Raw genomic sequence first — 20,476 nt, 5'->3', positions numbered from 1 at the left:
CATTTGCACAAGGGTTGAAGAAGAAGAAGAGAAGGAGGAGCTTTGCTTGCATCAGACAGAACCAGCGCAACCATCGGTCAAATCAGCTCTGTGTCTGGTGGCATACTATAAGCAGCAGAGGCTTGGGTAGCCTACTTAGTTTGCATCGTACGCTGGCATAGAAGCATTGGACAAATAAAGGTTGCGTCCGATGTGATCTGGGAGCTCTCTGCCCCGCATGGCATTTTCATCGGACAAGTGAAAAGTGGGCATCGTTTAAAATGCTAGCACTATTCACTCAGCGACCAGGTGGGTCAATGAGCATCAGACGCTAGCTTTTGTCTAATGGCCCCTATCGGACGTGTTCAATGGATCTGTATGCTCTCTAGACCGCATCAGACAATGGAGGTCAATTGGTCCGATATGGCATCAGACATCAAGGTAGCAGAGGTGTGCAAAGAGAGCCATTGGGTGGCAACGATCGCCTTCAAATGGCTAGTGACACGTGGCTTCATCTGGAGCATCAGGCGCTGGCGCGTTTGTCTGATGTGGACACTATAGCGTCCGATGGCCACACAGTTAGCCAATAAATGGACAACAACAACTTGAGCCATTGGGGCTCTATAAATAGAGGTTGGTCGGCTTGGTCTCACTCTCTTGGCTATTTTGATACACAACCTTGTGAGTCTTGTCTAACACCTCTCACTCATGTCCTTCATTGATACATCATCATAGTGAGATTGGGAGAGCATCCAAGTGCATTTGCTTAGAGTTGAGGTATTTAGTGGCACTTGTGATCATGTTGCTGCAGGATTTCTTGATACTCTTGGTTGTTTCCGCCACTTAGATGGCTTGGAATAGTGGAGGATCATTGAGTGGTATTAGTGATTGTTGCTGGCTCTGACTATGGTGATTGTGAGGGGTTCTTGTACCTATTCTTCGCGAGAGATCGCGAAAGAAAACTCTAGTGGATTGCTCGTGGCTTGTGGATCCTCTCTTGTGTTGGTTCTTACGGCGCCCAAGTGGTGGGCTGGACGTGTGATGCCTATTAGCGCGTGAGCCACCAAGTGAGTGTATCGCCACAACATGGACTAGGTTGCCGACAAGCAATTGAACCATGAGATAAATTTCTTTTGTCCCAATTGTCTTTTGGTATTCTCAATTGACGCTTGCCCAGTTCGATATTGCTCATGACCTCACTTTTATTTCATACATACATACATACTTGTCTTGTGTTGTAGTAGCTTGCTTGTGTAGATAGTTGATAGTTTAGTTGAGACTAATTGTAACTAGTTCTCTTGCTAGCTCACTAGTTGTAGTAGCTGTGACATAACATGCTTGATTGCGTGAAATCAACATAGAGATCATAGCTACTAGTATGTGGTAGCTAGCTTGCTAGTTGGTAAAATTAGAGCTAGAGCTAAATCGCATATTCGCTATCTTATTTTCTAACAAGTTGCTCTAGTATTTTTGTAGAGTTTTTATTAGGTTATTCACACCCCTCTAGCTATTTTAGGACCTTTCAAGTGGCATCGGAGGCATGTTCATCGTTAATTTGAGGCTTAACAACCTTCGGTGTCAAAATAGCTCAAATCAACAACACTAGAAGGCCACCCCAATTTTATGGCACCAACTATGGCTATTGGAAAGCAAAGATGTGCACACACTTGAAATCAATGAATAGAAAGATATGGGAGGTTGTGGAGAAGAAATTTGAGGTTGCTAATGCAAAGCGTCCCATCGCAAATGAAGAAGAGAAGCTCCAATTCAATGATATTCGTCTTAGTGCCATTCATGATGCAATTAATCCAAAAGTGTTTGAACAAATCAAAGATCTTGAGAATGCTCATGAGGCTTGGAAGAGATTGGAAGAATCGTTTGAGGGCACATAAGTGATCAAGGATGCAAAGCTATATATTCTCAAAGACAAATTGACAAGCTTTAAGGTGCAAGAAGGTGATACCATTCCAGTGATGTTCTATAGGCTCCAAGTGAGTGTCAATGATCTTAAGAGCTTGGGTGAAAAGGTGGAAGATGAAGATTTCTCTCATTGGTTCTTGAGATGCTTGCCTACAAGGTTTGACACATTGGTCACCATCGTTGTGAAAGGTGGCTTGAAGAACATGACCCCAATCCAAGTACTAGGTGATGTCATTACACAAGAGGCATACCATGTGGAAAGGGATGCGGTTAGTCAAGAGGATGAGAAGAATAAGAAGAGTGTGGCATTCAAGGCCACATCACCATCAAAGATCAAGGGCAAGACAAAGAAAGAAGTATCAAGTGATGATGAATGCTCAAGTGCTTGTGATGATGAAGATGAAGAAATGGCTCTCTTTGTGTGGAGATTTGGCAAATTCATGAAGAAGAAGAGCTATGGTGCTAGAAGAAGAAAGTCATCATCCAAGAACAAAGGAAGAACCAAGGAGATGCTTCAAGTGCAAGAGCAAGGATCATTTCATTGCAGAGTGCCCATATACAATAAGAAAGACAAGAAGAAGGATAAGAAGAAGGACAAAGAAGGCAAGAAAAGAAGAAGGGCCACTCATATTATGTCACTTGGGATAGTGATGTTTTCTCTAGTGATGATGATGATAGTGATGATGGGAGGAAGACAACCAAGAAGAAGGCGCTTGCTAGTATTGCCATCAACAACAAGCCTTCTCTCTTTGCTGCTCTATCAGCATGCTTCATGGCTAAGGCCACTAAGGTACAATCCGATGATGAGAGCGATAGTGAGAGTGAGGATGAGGAGGAGCCCTCTAAGGAGGAAATCTTTGAGATGTTGCAAGAGGCTCAGTCTTATATGGATGAGAAGAGAATGTCACTCAAAGAATTGCGCAAGAAGCATCAAGATCTTGAGTAATCCTTTGATGAGCTCAATGCTACTCATGGGAGGCTAGTGGAAGCCCATGAGAAGCTTGAAAAAGATAACTCTTCTCTTGTTCCTCAAAAAGAGAAGGAACCTATTGCAACATGCAGTGTAGGAGTCACTTGTGATATTCTTGATGAAACTTTCTATAATCCTATTGTTGTTGCTCCTACTAATGCTTCAGGTAGCTCATCCACTACTACTTCACCTATAAGTGAGGGTTTCACTTGTGATGCCTCACTTATGGTGGAAAATGAGTCTCTCAAGAGAGAGGTCAATGAGCTCACTCATGCTCTAGGAAAGGCCTATGGTGCTGAGGCCCACTTGCTAAAGTGCTTGGGTAGCCAACACTTTTCTCTCAACAAAGAGGGATTGGGTTATATCCCCAAGATTTGTAAGGCGGCCTTTGCTATTCACAATACTAGTTTTGTGAAGAGCAATGGTCGGTTTTGTAATAGATGCAAGCAAGCCGGGCATCTAGAGCAATATTGCAAGAACAAGAACAAAAATGCTAATGTATCCTCCATTCAATTTGATTCTTGCTATATGCTTACCAAGGGTGTTGATGGTGTGTAATAGGAATCTGACATAGGGGCATATATGGAATTAAGAAAAAGAAGTGAGGCTTACTTGAAAAGTTGGCAATCCAGCTATTACTATCCACAATAAATATAGGCCTCTCCCGCAACACTGCCATATTAGTCTTACTAATCCCTTGATTACACCCTAGTCTCTCCCATCGACCCATGGACTCAAACCAAAAACTGCTCTCATCGCCGCCGCCACCGATGCCACCACCACCACCACCAAAAAATGGTAACACTAAGGGCCACCCACCTCTCATCTCCACAAAGCTGCATGATGAAGGAGATGGAAGCGTCGTAGGAGTAGGTGATATGGAAGGTGCTGCTCTCTGCCGTGGATCACCACGCGCATCGCCCCACGAGCTCTCTAGATCTGGCCGCCATGAGTTCTATGGATCTGATTGCCATGAGCTCTCCGGATCTAGCCGCCATGAGCTCTATGGATCTAACCGTCATGAGCTCTCCGGATCTAGCCGCCACGAGCTCTCTGGATCTGGCCACCATGAGCTCTCTGGATCAGACCGCCATGAGCTCTCTAGATCTGGCTGCCGCGAGCTCTCCAGATCTGGCCACCGCCTTGAGGGCAGAACTTCATCGAGATCTTTGGTGGGTTGTCCTAGTAGGGACAAGCTAACTGCTGAGCAACGTGGTTTGCCACGGCGGCACTCGCGTGTGGTGGCTAGGCTTGGATTAGCTGGTCTTGGCACCGTTGCTGCGGTGGACGACTGGCCTTACACTTGTGCTGATTGCTCCATGACCTTTGGTCGGGAGACGGCACTGTCTGGGCACATGAGGTCACACAAGCGTGACCACCTCTCCTCCGACTCTGAGGAGGATGCGCGCACACCGAATAGGAGAAGGAAGAAGCGGAAGTCAAAGCTGAGGACCGTGACGCCGCTGGAGGCAACATGGGGCAACCACGCTCACCGCAATGGAACCCCTAGAGATGCCCCTGCTGAGGTAAATGTTTCGGGATCTGGGTCTAATGTCATTGTTCCCAACATTGCGGCCACCATGCCCGACAGCAAAGAGGTCATAGAGAACAACCATAGCAACGATGATATTTCCGTGATTGTCATTGACAACGACGATGATGATGCAAATCCTGTCATCGCCGTCACGGGGTCTAATGGAGCACCTAGCCAAGCTCCTGATGCGGCAGTAGCTCTAGCCATGGCACCAGCTCCTGTGGTGGCCGTGCCAACTCCTCCGCCTGCACCTCATGCTGCTGCAGCATCTTTGAACACTGAAGGAGCTCCTGTTGTTACATCAACAGTGGCCGTGACAATTCCACCAGCTGTGGATGGCCCTTACAATACCATGGGCTGGCGGATCCCAGCTGGCGCTCCCAGAAGCTCCATCCTCGTGCTTCCTACGTCAATGGTGCCAGTGCACCAACCACCTCAAGGGACCATGGCTATGGCTGTCAGTCCTGTGACGGGTCATTTCTCAGCTGCCAACACCTTCACTGGCTGGTCACTCATTGGAACTACCAGCAGCATCCTTCCAGCAACCCCCTTGCACAATCAAGAGGATAATCCACAGGAACAGATTGTAGCAGAGGCGCCCCACAACCACGGACACTGCAGCGTCAGTACATTATTCCCATTCTCAAGGAGACAAGAGATAGCAGTTGTGTCTGGCAATGACATTGCCAGCAGCTCCTCCACTCCTCGTCCTAGCATTGTTGAGCCCTCCCAATCTATAGGGGTCAACAACTACTTGGCAACCATTGATGCCCCTGCCAATACCATGGGCCGCCGCTTGCCATTCTTCCTAGCTGGCAGAAGCGACACCCAAGCACTTCCTGTGTCCTGGCCAGTGCACCACCGAACTCAAGGGATGGCAATGGATGGCAATCCTTTGATTGGTCATTTCCCAGCTACCATCTCTGCCACTGGCTGGTCATTCCCTGTAACTACCAACAACGTCCTTCCTAGTATTCCCTTGCAGAACCAAGAGGTCAACAACAATGTTGCAGCCATTGATGCTCTTGCCAATACTATGCCCCGCTTGCCATTCTTCCAAACTGGCAGAAGTGCCATCCATGCCCCTCCTGTGTCGATGCCGGTGCACCAGCCAACTCAAGGGATGGCGGCTATGGCTGGCAATCCTGTGACTGGTCATTTCCAAGCTGCTATGGCTAGCGATTGGTTCTCATTCCCTGCAACTATCAGCAGCGTCGTTCCTGCAATTCCCTTGCAGAATCAAGAGGATAATCCACCACAAGGGAGAGTGGTGACTGCGAATGGTGAGCATCCCTCCACTCGTCTCATTGGCTCCAAAACCTTCTTTACATTCCCCTTACAATTTTTTTGAACAGAACTGGCAGACCCCTCACAGAATCAAGTGAAGAATCCACCAGAGCAGACAGTGCCTAGCAACAACGAAGGTCGCACCATTCGTCTTTTTGGCACCAACATTGCTGAAGGTCAGAAAGAAGTCAAAGATTAATAAGTCCATCTGGACTCATGCTCGGCATAATATTTCTTTCCGTTAAACATTACTTTTTTCATTCAAACATTACTTAGTTGAAGCAAGACTTGTAGTCTTTGGTATTTGAATAAGGCTGTGTGTTTTATTTGATCAGACAATTTTTATGTTTTATCTCGATACCTGATAAACACTTGTATGGTTTATCTGATGGAATAAGCTTGTACTGGATGTTTGAACAACTTATGGTGTTTTCTGTTACCCTACCCATACAAAATGAGCATGTAACTTCATATTGTGTTGCTCATCTTCATGTTTTTTTCTGAATGAATTGGTTATGTCAAAATCAATCGGAATGTATCACACCTTCCATGTTTACAGTTGAAACTGGAAAAGCTTTGAGATCAGAGTCTTTTGACCAGATGGAGTTAGCATCATGGACATCATTTAGCATATGAATTGAACATTGCCACTGAAGATCATATATTTTGAATGGCGATCCTTGCGGCTACCATTCCAATATTATGTTCTACAAACTTGATACCATTGTTTAGCCTTTCAAGGGTGTCTATCAAATCTATTGCTTGTATCTTGTAGTTTTGCAGGGTGAGAAGTTCTTCATCTGACATGCGTAGTGTACAGTTTAAAAGTTAGATACCTACGAATTTATGGATCAGGTATAACGGTGGTTGATGTATGTGTGCATCATCTCTTTGGGTGGTTGTCATATGTAAACCAGATGTTTCTCATTTATAGAATATGGAGATGTGCAGTGAAAGTTTGATCAATATGATAGGACCTAAATATTTTGAACTCGATCGATGAAATCAGAATGAAACATCACCTTAAACTGTTTGGCACGCAGCAAATGAGAGACGTTCTGGGCGTCCAGGGATAAAAGATTCATTATACTCTTCAAAAATTGAGACCACAATAGAGACGCCCTGATGTTAGTTTGCAGTGGTTCATCCTCAGGTACCTAAATTTGAAATAAGAAATGACTAGGATAAGAAGCAATATTCAACATCTTCTAATTGCTGAATGGGATTAAGGTAGTGATCGAAACTTCAACTTCATTTGTAGGCTGTGTAAATTGCACATTGATTCTTTTAGCTTGAAAATTCTTGTCCCTAAATCAATAGCGTCATAAGGCTCATCCATCAACCATCATTGTAGAAACTGTACCACGGAAATAGGGCTCCATCTGGGTCAACAAAGACAAAGATGTGGTTCAGGGCTTCTATTATTTCTTCTTGGCAGTATCAGAAAACATTTTTTTGAACAAAAAAGCAGGAGCTCTGCCACTCAATTAAGAATAGAAGTTGATACAAAGCCATGACACACCCGCACAACAGTCCAGTCGCTATAGCACTTAGCGACTAAGCCCATCATGCTTCATCGTTGCCTAGCTTTAGGGCAAAAGGGACAAAGCAGCTTCGACTTCCCATGGTACCCAAAGCCACAAAGACACCACCACCTGCGCATGACTGGCTCCACTAACATACCTAGGAAGATCCTAACACATGTCATCATCGGCGAGCTTTGTCATGCCCACAATGAAGCAGCTCCAACTCAGAATACTTAAGAAGTGGTATGAAAACGTTCTGATCTACTGCATTTATAGCTTTAATAAATAAGGTTACAGAACCAGAGCATGTGGGCAATTCAATCCGAACTGGAAGGTGAAAGTTTTGTTCAAACTTCATAATACAATTAGAATAGTGAGATTGAGGCAGTCCAACTATAACACTAGCATTCAGCTGTTCACATCTCCCATCCCAGATATCAAAAGGAATTGACCTGTTCATATATCAAGCAAAAGATGGCCTTCAAAGGTATTATAAAGACAATTTATAGAAAATGTTAAGTAGTATACAAATATGTATACTTAAAAGTACCCGATAATTAATATGATATGATTTTAACATCAACAATGGAATAAAATTTCAAAACTAGAAAAGAAAGAAAGAGCTTACATCCAAAAGATTTGAAATGTTTTACACGGCACACTCCTCTAATTGATATCAGTGCTCCAATCTCCAGCTTTTGAACCTACACTAAAGACAGACCATTAACACAAAATGTGGCAGGAAAAAAGACAGGAGTGAGATCCTGTAAGTAAACTTATAGAAAGGTGTCGCATGAAGGAAAATAGCTTACACTTTCTACGTGGACCAAGCAACCTTATCTTACAGCAAATGAAGCTGGAGTAGAGCTATCTACAACTGGATCAAGCACGAAGTGAACAAAAGAATTTTTCCTCTTGTACAAGGCCTGTTAAGTAAATATTAGAAATAAATCAGTAAGGATGTTGCATAGCACTCTACTCATGGTTTGAGTTGTTAGTATCTGATCAAAGAAATATGGAGATCTCGTGTTCAAGAATGATGCACCAAAATCGCATATATAGGGTTCTCACCCCTCAACTACGATTTCACCGACTGTCCACACACTCTTCCAGTCAACATTAAAACCATATAGCTAAAATTTTCTGTCATATCATGTTTCTAAGTCTGTGTTCCTTTGGATCCAAGAAAAACTAACAAATCTTAAAAGAAAATTATTTGGACACAAATTTGATAAGCAAACAAAAAGAAGATTTAGTCAATCAAGAAAAAAAATGTAATTCTTCATCATGTCTAAATATTACAAGTAGGTTTCATCGAGGATTTCTGATCATGAGGACTAGTACTAGTTAGCTTATTACTTGTGATGTTCTGGAGTTTCTGGTTATTAATTGTTTTAGGTGCATGTTAGTCTAGGCTAGTTGCATTTGCATGAATCAAGTAGTTTAGTCCTAGATTAATCGACTTGTACAGTGCATTCTCTTATCCATGTTTCTGATAACTTAGACTTTCTGTACTTCCGTTATTCAACAATGGAAATCCTCATTTTGAAGAAAAAAAGAAAGAATGTACTGAACAAAAAATCCATACCTCCTCTAGCAATGCTATATATCTTGCTTCATACAAGTGTAGAGTGTTGAATTCAGATGGTATCAGCACCTTAAACATTTTCATTATCTTAGAAGAATCCCACAGATTTTACTGATAATGCAAACTGCTGATTAATCTGATCATGCAGCTCTCTTGCGTTGTTTCAGAAATAAAAAAACAATGAAAAATAACTGATTGAAGGAACTTATAGCAATTTAGAAAATATATATGAAACAGTGAGGTTTTTGAACAGATAAAATACACAATACAAATTCATAGATAAGATCCAAAAGTAGTCTCCAAAAATAATATCTGGAAATGCTAAAATGCTTGTCTTCAGACAAGATTTGGAAACAGATACCTGTCCTCTGCCAGAAGAGATTTGGAAACAGATGCTACTGTCGTCTGCCTTAGCGCTAATCCTCTCCCTTCTTCGATAGCTGTTTGCTGTCTTGCTCCATGTTCGCTAGCTGTTCAACCTGTAATGCAATCACTTTGGTGTATAAACCTTCTTGCAGTATCTCAATTTATGATTCAGGCTGGCACTTCAAATGGGACCAACTGATTGCACTAATGGACCATCCACTCCTCCGAATAATCAACATCGACGTCGGCAATGGAAGATTAAAGAATCGGGTTTGACTGAAATCTGAACAACCAGACAACTATCCTATCTAAAATATCTTTACCTCCGCGGGCTGGAACGGGAGGAGCGGGAAGTCGAGCGACGGCGGCGGCGGCGGCGGGGACAATGGGCAGCGGGCGGCGAGGAGATGGTGGTGGCGCGCCGGCGACGCGTGGAGGGGCGGTACGGGCCTGGGGCTCAGATCTTGTGGCGGCCATGGCGAGCGGGAGGGGGAGAGGAGGCGGATGGGAGCGGAGGCGGCCATGGCCGCGGCCGGGGTCACGAGGTTTTCAGCGGTTGGGAATGGTCTGTGGGTTGGCGGGAGAGCAAACGGAGATAATAATGCTGAAAGCAAGCATTTTCCTATTCTTGTTTTTTCCAGTCTTTGCAGTTGAAGTTTAAGTGGGGAAAATTTGAAGTACTAGTATAATTTCTTTGCTGGCAAAATTAGAAGGGTCACTATGTCCAGCTGTAAATGTATTTGTCTTTGGCATAAAATTGTTTACACCTGGTTGATGGAGTTATTAATACTATATTATATTCTATATATAAAAAGTGTCATAGGCCAAGTTTTTTTTCACTAATGCATCGTTTGCTATTTTCTATATATAAAAAGTGTCATAGGCCAAGTTTTTTTTCACTCATGCATCGTTTGCTATTTTGTTAAAAAATAATCAATAGTAATATTATAGAGTCAAAATTTTCCTTTCATTTTTTTGGTTTGGCTCCAGTAACCTTAACTCTATGATTGTAGAAATTATCTCTCTTCAAGTCTATCTAGAGTTATGGTTTGTACGACATATGCAGAACTTCTTGAGTTAACGTGGATAACTAAGAATCATAATCCAACACCATCGATCTTGAATAAGAATCCTAATTCAAATAGTATTTCTCTGCTACTATCACTATGGGAGACCGGCTCTTTGCCGAGTGTCAAGTGGTTTGTCGAGTGTTGTTTTTTGGGCACTCGGCAAAGACGCATTTGCCGAGTGTTTTTTTTTACACTCGGCAAAGAAGCTCTTTGCTGAGTATTTTTTGACACTCGGCAAAGAGCATCTTTGCCGAGTGTTTTTTTTTGACACTCGGCAAAGAAGCTCTTTGCCGAGTGTTTTTTTTACACTCGGCAAAGAAAATTTCAAAGCACATTTTGAAGCAGTAAATTAATTCAAATGAAAAAGTTTTCAACTACAAAGTTGTATAACTCATCAAGATGTACAATGTTTGTTTTGGTCTTTTCTTCATATGACAAAGTGAAAGTAAATTTGTTCACAAATCTAACATATCTCTCTTATAGTTTATGAAACTACAAGAGAGATATATAAGATTTGTGAATAATGTTAGAATAACCATGTCGGATAAACAGATGACTAAACAACCAAAATAAACTTTGTATATCTCGAAAAGTTATGAAACTTTGTAATTGACAACTTTTTAATTTGAAATCAACTTGTCATGCAAAACTGTGTTTGAATTTTAAAAATTTAAAATTCGAACTTTTCAAACGACCTCGGATGGAAGAACAACCAAAATAAACTCTGTAGATCTCGAAAAGTTATGAAACATTGTAGTTGGCAACTTTTTGATTTGAAATCATCTTGTCATGCAAAACTGTGTTTGAATTTCAAAAATTTAAAATTTGAACTTTTCAAACGACCTCGGATGGAAAAACAACCAAAATAAACTCTGTAGATCTCAAAAAGTTATGAAACATTGTAGTTGGCAACTTTTTGATTTGAAATCATCTTGTCATGCAAAACTGCGTTTGAATTTCAAAATTTTGAAATTCAAATTTTGTAAACGACATCGGATGGGAAAACTTCATAAACTAAAAGTGTAGATCTCGAAAAGTTATGAAACTTTGTAGTTTACAACTTTTTTATTTAAATTTGTTTAGGGCCTCAAACAAGCAATTTACACTCAGTTTAGTATAATATGTTGGGAACTAAAACGGAATCTAGACACAAGTGACAGTGTGGTGTAGTGGTAGAGGAGGTTCGCGCGCATGGGGAGGTCGTGGGTTCGAATCCCATCGTTGCTGCAAAATTTACATGAAAAATGCCAGAGATGGGCGGGCGTCGGCCGGTGGGGGCCTCCACCGATTAAAAAAAATTCTATTTTTTTTTTCCATTTTTTCGGGTTTTTTTCGGTTCCAACTTTGCCGAGTGCCCGATAAAAGACACTCGACAAAGAATTCTTTGTTGATGGATTTTTTACCGAAGACTCTTTACCGAGTGCTGCACTCAGTAAAGACTTTGCTGAGGATAAAGTAGCCTTTGCCAAGTGCATTAGGCACTCGGCGAAGCGCCGAATCCGGTAGTGTATCCGTATCCTACTCTTCTCCGATTCCGTCAAGGACACATCATAATCGACCAGAACAAGAGTTCTCCGGAATCCTAATTGATCATCGAACAAAAAATGATAAAAAGGAAACATGAGCTGAATCCGCGTTTTCCCGGATGTTCCATGTGTTCCTATTCATGCTTTCCAGGTTCTTTTTACTGCCCGTTCCCGTCAATTCTGCGCTAATTAATTTCCGTTCACAACTTTCCCTCAAGCAGGGCGCGCAGGTAGCCCACGAGACGAGACGGTGCAACACACCCACGTCAGCTCTGACACATGCACGTAATGACTCTAGATCATAGCTCCTAAACCAAACATCCAAATTAAACTTCGATTGTATCATCGGATTTCTTACCATAAATCTTTCAAAATAACATCCTACATAGATATATTAAGATAAAATTTTAATAACAAACATTTATCTTATGAAGATAGGACATTTTTTATTCAGCAGAGATGATATTCTAGATTCAGAGAACAATGTTCTGTTTTTGTAAGAAAATGTTTTTGGTTTAGAAGAACAATATTTAGTTTTAGATTCATGAAATTGATATTATAATATACATAAAAATAAATAAATAAATAAATAAATAAATACATAATATAAATAAAAATAACAAAATCTAGAGCAAAGCGTAAGAAAAAAAATAAAAATACATAATAGAGAAAAATTTAAAAGAACGTCACATGGATACTTTTCAGACATCCTAAAATACACTATAGAATATCACATGTATACTGAGTGAACATCACTAAATACACCATTGAACAACACTTAAAACATTATAGAACATCACATATATATTACATGAACATCACTAAATACACCATAGAACATCACATATATACTATGTGAACATTACAAAAAATATCATAGAACATCACATGTATACTATGAGAACATTAAACATCATAGAACACCACTTGTATACTACGAGAACATCACATGTATACTATGCGAACATCAAAAAAAAACATCATAGAGCATTATATGTATACCGTATGAACATAAAAAATATCATAGAACATCACGTATGTAACACATAAACATAAAAAAAATCATAGAACATCACTTGTATACTATCAGAACATCACATAATATGTCATAGACATCATTGTATACTACGCGAATATCACAAAAAAACATCATAGAACATCATATGTGTACCACGTGAACATAAAAAAAATATCATAGAACATCACATGTATACAACGTGAACATCACATAATACATCATAGAGCATCGTTGTATACTACGTGAACATCATATTTATACTACGCGAGCATCACAAAATACATTATAGAACATCACATGAATAACACGTGAACATAAAAAACATCACAGAACATCATATGTATAACACGTGAACAACAAAAAAACATAGAACGTCACGAAATATCATAAAACATCACATCTATACTATATAAAGATAACATCTCATAGAATATAGAAAATAAAAAATTAAACATGAAAAAATAGTTATGCAAGATAAAATAAAAAAAAACAAGAAATAAAAAATCTATAGAACACATAAAGACGAAAGAGAAAAGGAAAAAGAAATAAATATAAAAAGAATAAATATAAAAATAAAATAAAATAAAACAAACATAATAATTAATTATAGTAAAAACAAAAAATAAAGAATTAATAAAAATATAAAAAATGAAAGAATAATAAAAAATCACATGAAACAAAAAATAAAAACAAAAACAAAAAAAATTGAAGAAAGGAAATAAAAAAAAAGAAAATGAAAGAAAAGAAAAAAAGAAATAAAACAAACATAAAAATTAAAAATTAAAAATTAAAAGAACAATAAAAAATCACATAAACAAAAAATAAATATAAAAAAATGAAGCACAAAAAGAAAAAAGAAGAAAAGAAAAGAAAAGAAAAGGAAAATGAAAAGGAAAAGAAAAGAAAAGAAAAAAAACAAAACATACGTACTTACCCCCTCCGTCCCAAAATAAGTGACGTTTTCGCTTTCCGAGAAACGACTACCGGCAATTATATATTAAAATATATAAATATTTATGCTAAGTAATTAGTATCATCGAAAAGATCTTTTTGTCTAGTTTTTTAATAAATTTATTTGAAGATGTAAATATTGCACGTATTTTCTACAAATCGAGTCAAACTTATGGCATGAAAACCCAAAACATCTTTTATTTTGGGACGGAGGGAGTACCTTACTTACCTATGCTGGGTATATCGCGTGCATGTGGGCCGCGGCGGCTCCCGTCCGCACAACCATTGCGCGGGAAAACCATCACGCAGAAATCATCGGCGAAAGATTCCTATCCGAGCCCGTTCAGACGAGAAGAATTCCGATGCATGTCCCCTCCTCCTAGGTTCGAAACCGAACCAAATTAGTTTTTTTTTTTTTTTTTGTCTCCAACACGGATATGATACATAATTAGTTGTCCGCGTGCTTGCCAGGGATAGCTGCACCCCAGCCAAAAAAGGATCGGCCCCCTTCTTCTGTGTCCTGTCATCCGTCCGTTGGGTTTCCTGTCCGTTTAGGCGTTTAGGTGTTCGTTCATGCCATTAAGTTTGGGTCCCTGCGCCCCACCCGTCCATCGTCCGCTGGGATTGCCCGCTGGTCCTGCTCGTCTCTGTCCATCACAGCGTAGTGCTCCGTAGATAGGCTCGTACCTGGACGGCGCCGATCAAAGCACCGTGATGCCACAATTTGGTTTCTGCCTGTAGAAATAGAAAGTAATATAATACGCAGTAAGAAGATAGCTTTGGTCACTTCAACAGTTGTGTTGGTTCACCCACACCAAATTAATTATATGAAACAACATGATATTTTTTATGCTTTAATTGTGTATTTAAAAATGCTATATTTCAATTTTTTAATCATATAGATACAAATGTTACATATATGCATGTCCTCATACATTTATGTAAACTTACCCACGTACTCCCTCTGTCTCCGGAATGCATGTCATTTTAGCATGTGTCGCTGCTACCAAGGAGAAAGCTTAAGGCTATCTCACTCACCTATTTCTATTTCCATCTCTAAAAAAAATATTCCATTCTAATCAACGAGATTCTCTACTCTATATATATTTCTTCCGCACCCGTGTTATCTCTATCCCGTACTCTATACCCACTATTCTATATTTTATTCCACTCTCTCCCCATTTCTCTCTCACCAACTCTCTCTCTCCATGCTACAGTGTTTAGCGTGTGCTGCGCGCGCTGTGCTTCCATGCTACAGGTCAGTTTACAGACGCGCCCACGCTACCCCGCGGTGCCGGACCGTTTAGGGGTCGCGGTGCGGATAGCCTAGAGACGTAAAAGCCTCTTCAAAAGAATGACTGCATTTATTTTGTACTATTGAAGACATACTGCTCTCCCTGGAGCACAGAACCACATGTTCACCTAGGAGAGCACCACTAGCAGCCGGCTACCGCTCTATTTTCTGCCTTATTCTATTCACTTGGATGGAAACCACGACGTGACGGATGGCTGTCTGGTACGTCAGGGTAGTCTGAGACGTCTGCTGAGGCTATAGCGTCGACTAATATGAGACAAATTTTAAACTCTATAGCATCTTGTATTATGGGACGGAGGAGTACTCGCTATTTGTGCGTGAGCACTTTCGATAGACTAAGTGCATGATTTTGAAATTAATGAAGTCACTACATGCATCATTCATCACTATGGGCATACACACTCTAACCTAATGAGCATCTTTGCTTTGAAAGACCACTGGAATTGATAAAAGTCGTCACATACGTCTTGCTATCACACGTAACATCATCTATCACTAAAACAATAATTGAGCAAATGACAATTTGAAAGCACATAATAACCCGGTGCAAAACACACACTTTTGCTAGTAAACATTAAAATAACAAATACAATATAGGTCATCATAAAATAAATTATAGATTTCAAATTTCATAGAAAGGATAAAACATACCTAGACTACTTCCATTCTTGTTTGCCATAAACGTTTGATAGTTATTTTTCCTGTTGTAATGCACGAGCACGTTTGCTAGTAAAAATAATTTATATCAACTCGTTATCAAGTCAATGGCACGTAGCTCGTGAACAAATAGAAACACTGGGGCCACCAAATAGACTAGTTCTCTTGCATTTAGGGTATGATAGCTCGGCCTGTTTATACATTCTTTCTTACCATAATATATATCTATCTCTATCTATCTCTATCTTTATCTCTATCTCTATCTCTATCTCTGTCTCTATCATTCTAATATTAAAGAACGAAGCATTTCTTCCAACCCACTTTTCATTTTCCAAAATACTCTTTTGTCCCCTTCTTTACTAGCTTCCTAAACTGCCCTCACACCCTTCGTATTTTATATATGACCTGAATTCATGACCCGTGCTCATACAAGTTAAAACATCTCGTCTAGCGATGATACGATTGACTCCAATACATTGGGTTTCATACAACACATGAGCATGCATGTATGCTAGTAAATATAGTAATAAAGAAAGCATTCTTCCATTTGAATAACTGAGCCATCTACCTTTTCTTTCGTCGTGTAGTTGATTCACTACTACACAACCTTTTTGGAGGCGGGCAAAATCGACTAATGGAGGCGGGCATTGCAACCGCCTCCAATCAAAGGCCTCGGTTAATGGAGATCAACGGAGGCGGTTGCTTTGCCCACCTCCAAAAATAAATTAAAGAAACAAAAAAAGGAAAAAGCCCATAGCCCGAACCGGGCCTAGCCCTAGATCTGGGCCACCGCCACCATTGCTGCTGCCGTCGTAGTAGCATGGAGCTTGATCTGCCGCAGGTGAGCTCGATCTGCCACACAGGAGCTCAATCCGCTCTGGGGTAGTTTGATTCGCTGCAGTGGTGGAGCCCACCGCCGTCGGAGGAGATCCGTGCCCGCACCTGGCCAGATCCGCCGGCACCGAGGCCAGATCCTGCCTCCCTGTGCACCACTGTCGTTGGATCCACCCGCGCCAGGGCCGGATTTGGTGGAGGCGGTGGAGGAGCGCCGCCAGTAGATCCACCACCACGTCAGTGCTCACGCGCTGCTGCTCGCACAGGGAGAGGGAGGGGTAGTGCCACCACGCTGGGAGAGGGAGGGGGAGAGCACCGTCACTCCGGGAAAGGAAGGGGGAGGGCGCCGATGCACCAAGAGAGGGAGGGGGGAGGGCGCTGCCGTGCCGGGAGAGGGAGGGGGAAGGGTGCCGCCGCACCAAGAGAGGAGGGCTGCGCGCGGCGCACTCAGGAGAGGACTATGCTACACTCGAGAGAGGAGGGATGCACGTCAGGGAGGGAGAGGATAGGACAGGGAGTGTTGGAGAGAAAGGGAGAAACCCTAAGTCGCACTTATATATGAGCCCTATAATATGGGCTTTGCTGGGCTCGGCGCTGGGCCAGGATTTTAGGAGGTGGGTTTTACAGTGTGCTCGCCACAAAAAATGGATTTACGGAGGTGGACGCTTTAAGACGACCGCCTCCAAAAATAAAGAATTTTTGGAGGCGGTTGTCTTAGGGCGCCTGCCTCCGTAAATCCATTTTAGGAGGCGGTTATTTTTTGACCGATTCCTGAAATGATTTTACGAGACGGGCAAACATGACTGCCTCGTAAAATAAAAATGACCGCCTCCATTATTAGCCCGACATTTTAGGAGGTGGTTGGATTTTGTGCTCGCCTCCGTTAATGTTTGGGCACCGCCTCCTAAAATCATTTGTGTAGTATTGATTGCCATCCATTTAATAGTATATCTAAAAGAGTAAGACTATAATCTAGGTCCTTAAACTTTTCATTGATTCTAAGTTAGGTCCTTGAACTAAAAAAGTGATCATCTAGGTCCTCTATCTACTACTAAATCTCACTTTAGTCCTTGAACTAAAAAAGTGACCAACTAGGTCCTCAATCTATTGTTACACTCAACTAAAGGTCCCAAACCTACCATGCCAATGCCAACTACCTATGTGGTCGTGCCAGTTAAAGTTACAAAAACACCCTCTCCATCTAATTCCCCTTGCGGTCCCCCTCTCTTGCAATCCACCTCTCTTTTTGTGTTCCGTGGCCACTGAGTGTGTGCCTTCGGAGCCCACGTGTAGCACAAGGCTGATGGATAGTGTAACAACCTGAGTTTTTAACACAAAAATACGAACTTTTTAAAAATATTTACCTGAATGTGTGAACCATGTAGTCAATAAGTCACACTTTTCCCCTTCTTGTCCAAACTTAAAAAACACAACTTCAAAATTGTTTGGGGCTCTTGCGTTTGTACCCTTGTTTTGTATCGAAATTGTGATTTTGCCCCTATTTTTTTGACTTTGTGAATTTACCCCTATGATTTCAAAACGAAGCACTAGTTTGCCCCTACTCTGTCATCCACCCCTAACGGTGTTAAACTTTGTACAAAAGGACATGAATACCCATGCGATTTTGCCCCTATTTGTTATGCCTAATTGTGATTTTACCCTGATTTGCAATTAGACTTTTTTATTGTATGCTGACAATTGATTAAATTTGGTCAAACATATTTGGCACAACTTACAATTATTTGAACTTAGATTTAATATTGATAAATATTCAAAATTTTGGGACCAAAAGGTTCATAATGATGACAGATGTAACGCCATAAGAAATATTTCGATATAATCTATTGTGTGGGATAAAAAATCTTCAATGTATAAGAATGCATGTAGAACATCGGTTAACAAACTGTATAAATAGATGCATGCACCAATAACCTTAGTACCTTACCACATAGGAATGTCATACAGTACATGTATTTTCAGCAAAAGTAACCGCCATACAAGTTGGTTCATGTAACACTACAAGCACTAAAACTACACCATGTATTTACTAACCAAATTGGAAAAGAGAATGACATGAATAAAACGACAGTTGTGAATCATCATGATCGACCATAGCAGCATTTACTACAGAAACAACAAGTCATCAGTTCTGAAATAATGAGTGGTAACAGACTAACAGTAAAGAAGGATCCTGGCCTCTAAACTGACCTGATACATTTCTGAAAATTGGGTGATTGAGCATTGGAGAATATACAATGCTCTCGATTGACAGAGTCAACATTTCCATTGCAACTTAAGGGTGCTGACACACATATGCCTCTCCATGTACTAGCTAAGGCTAGGATCATCAGCGACTCTAGCTTTCAGAGGCTTTGGTCTCTGCTCGATGCCGTTGCGTCCAGCGTCGGCATAGCCCTGGACGCTGCCGCCTTCTCCCGGTGAAACCTCCTGAAGTCGGCGATGAGGTCGACGTCCATGTCCTGCTTCATCTTCTCCGCTAGCCTCGACAGAACCTGCATTACATTACTTGGCTCTAGCTTTTAGGAATCATAAGAGTACTATTTTGGATGCTAGGCGAGGCAGGAGCTACTGAGCTAGGTACCAATTCGGCGACGTCGCGCAGGATGGTCTCTGGCATAAGGCGCAGGGGCGGCGACAGGATGCAGGTGATGGCGATCTCCAGGTGGCCCCTCATCCAGCACCCACAGCTCTGGCTCCGGTCGGCGTACAGCAACCCGCTCACGCCGAGGTCGAAGCTAGAGGGGGCGTAGCTGACGTCTAGCCCCCTTAGTTCCCACTCCGTCTGAAAAGGGCCATAGCCAAAAAAGGCGCATTTCGATCACCACTCGCAGTTGTAGGTGCTGGTACACGAAGGAGAAGGAAGGAAGAATTCTAGTAAGCCAGCCGGCTGGTCAGGCTATACACACGACTCGGAGGTCGAGCCTGCTGGCGCAGTGCTGTAGCTGCATGACGACGACGGGGCGCACGGTGAGGAGGAGGAACTGCAGCGGCAGCATCTGGACCCACCACTCCCCTTGTAGAACCAAAAATCTATCGGTTTCGCCGGGCGAGCTGGAGAAATCGACAGAAGCGGGCACGTGAGGTGGTGGTTACGTACGTTGCCGACCCACTGGCTCCTGCTCTCGTCGGGGAACATGGCGTGTAACACGCGCGCGCGGTCCGAAAGGTACTCGTCAAAGGAGACCTGCACGCGCACGCATGGCCCATCCGGGACAGCTTCAATTTTTGCCCCAATCCACATCTATGGCCGCACTCGCAGAGATTAGGTGGTAGCTGGTAGCTGACTTACCCCTAGGGATTCATAGAGGGGCATGTCGGTGGAGATGCTCGCGCTGTAGGTCACGGCGTCCGGTGGCGATGACGGCCACCCCGGCCTTGGCCCTCACGGCGCACCGAGCTGCAGGCGGTGGTGGCCTGCTCGTCCATGCATTCTGCGCACGCCGAGACCCGCGGGCGGGTGCCACGACCTCCCTGCGGCCGCCTGGAGGAAGCCACGCGCCCCGCCGATGCAGCCGCCGTGGCCAGGAGGCAGCCACGCTCCGTGCCCCAGAGGCAGCCCCACCCTGTTGGTTCTTCCGCCGCTGCCGCCGCCAGAAGCCCGCGACTAGATGCAGCCGCATAGGAGACTTGGGATGAGGTGACCCGTGCTTCTGTTTGGGATGAGGCGATAAGGATAGAGGGCAGTGTGGTCATTTCACCTTTGCTTTTCATATTTATAATTTTTTTAATTCATTTAATCCATGTCCATCTGATGGACGTCTAAAGCAGGGGCTAACAGACCATTCATTTCAAAATAGCAGGGATAAAAATATAAAGTTAAAAAAGCAGGGGCAAAATCACAATTAGACTACTAGACAAGGGCAAGAACACAGTTTTCCCAAATTGTTTTTGCAACAAGCCACTTATCATGAAGT

General features: G+C 42.2%; 2 protein-coding genes and 2 pseudogenes across 2 annotated transcripts; 2 read left to right on the top strand and 2 right to left on the bottom strand.

Annotated features, from left to right (window-relative positions):
• The first annotated feature begins 1,952 nt into the window (after nt 1-1,952).
• LOC136479833 (protein pxr-1-like) lies at nt 1,953-2,845 on the top strand. The gene is made up of 2 exons (XM_066477568.1): nt 1,953-2,502; nt 2,664-2,845. Exons 1-2 carry the CDS (start codon nt 1,953-1,955, stop codon nt 2,843-2,845), a joined length of 732 nt encoding a protein of 243 aa, XP_066333665.1.
• Nucleotides 2,846-5,277: 2,432 nt separating this feature from the next.
• LOC136484393 (uncharacterized) lies at nt 5,278-5,889 on the top strand. The gene is made up of 2 exons (XM_066481616.1): nt 5,278-5,686; nt 5,759-5,889. The coding sequence occupies exons 1-2, from the start codon at nt 5,278-5,280 to the stop codon at nt 5,887-5,889; spliced, it is 540 nt and encodes a 179-aa protein (XP_066337713.1).
• A 406-nt stretch (nt 5,890-6,295) lies between these two features.
• Nucleotides 6,296-9,694, bottom strand: LOC136482842 (uncharacterized; annotated as a pseudogene).
• Nucleotides 9,695-18,904: 9,210 nt separating this feature from the next.
• On the bottom strand, nt 18,905-20,182 carry LOC136479832 (uncharacterized; annotated as a pseudogene).
• Between the last annotated feature and the right edge of the window lie 294 nt (nt 20,183-20,476).

This window comes from Miscanthus floridulus, chromosome 9, assembly GCF_019320115.1.
Source record: "Miscanthus floridulus cultivar M001 chromosome 9, ASM1932011v1, whole genome shotgun sequence".
NCBI classification, from domain to species: domain Eukaryota; kingdom Viridiplantae; phylum Streptophyta; class Magnoliopsida; order Poales; family Poaceae; genus Miscanthus; species Miscanthus floridulus.
Note: the sequence above shows the minus strand (reverse complement) of the source record. Positions and strands in the feature narration are given on the sequence as shown.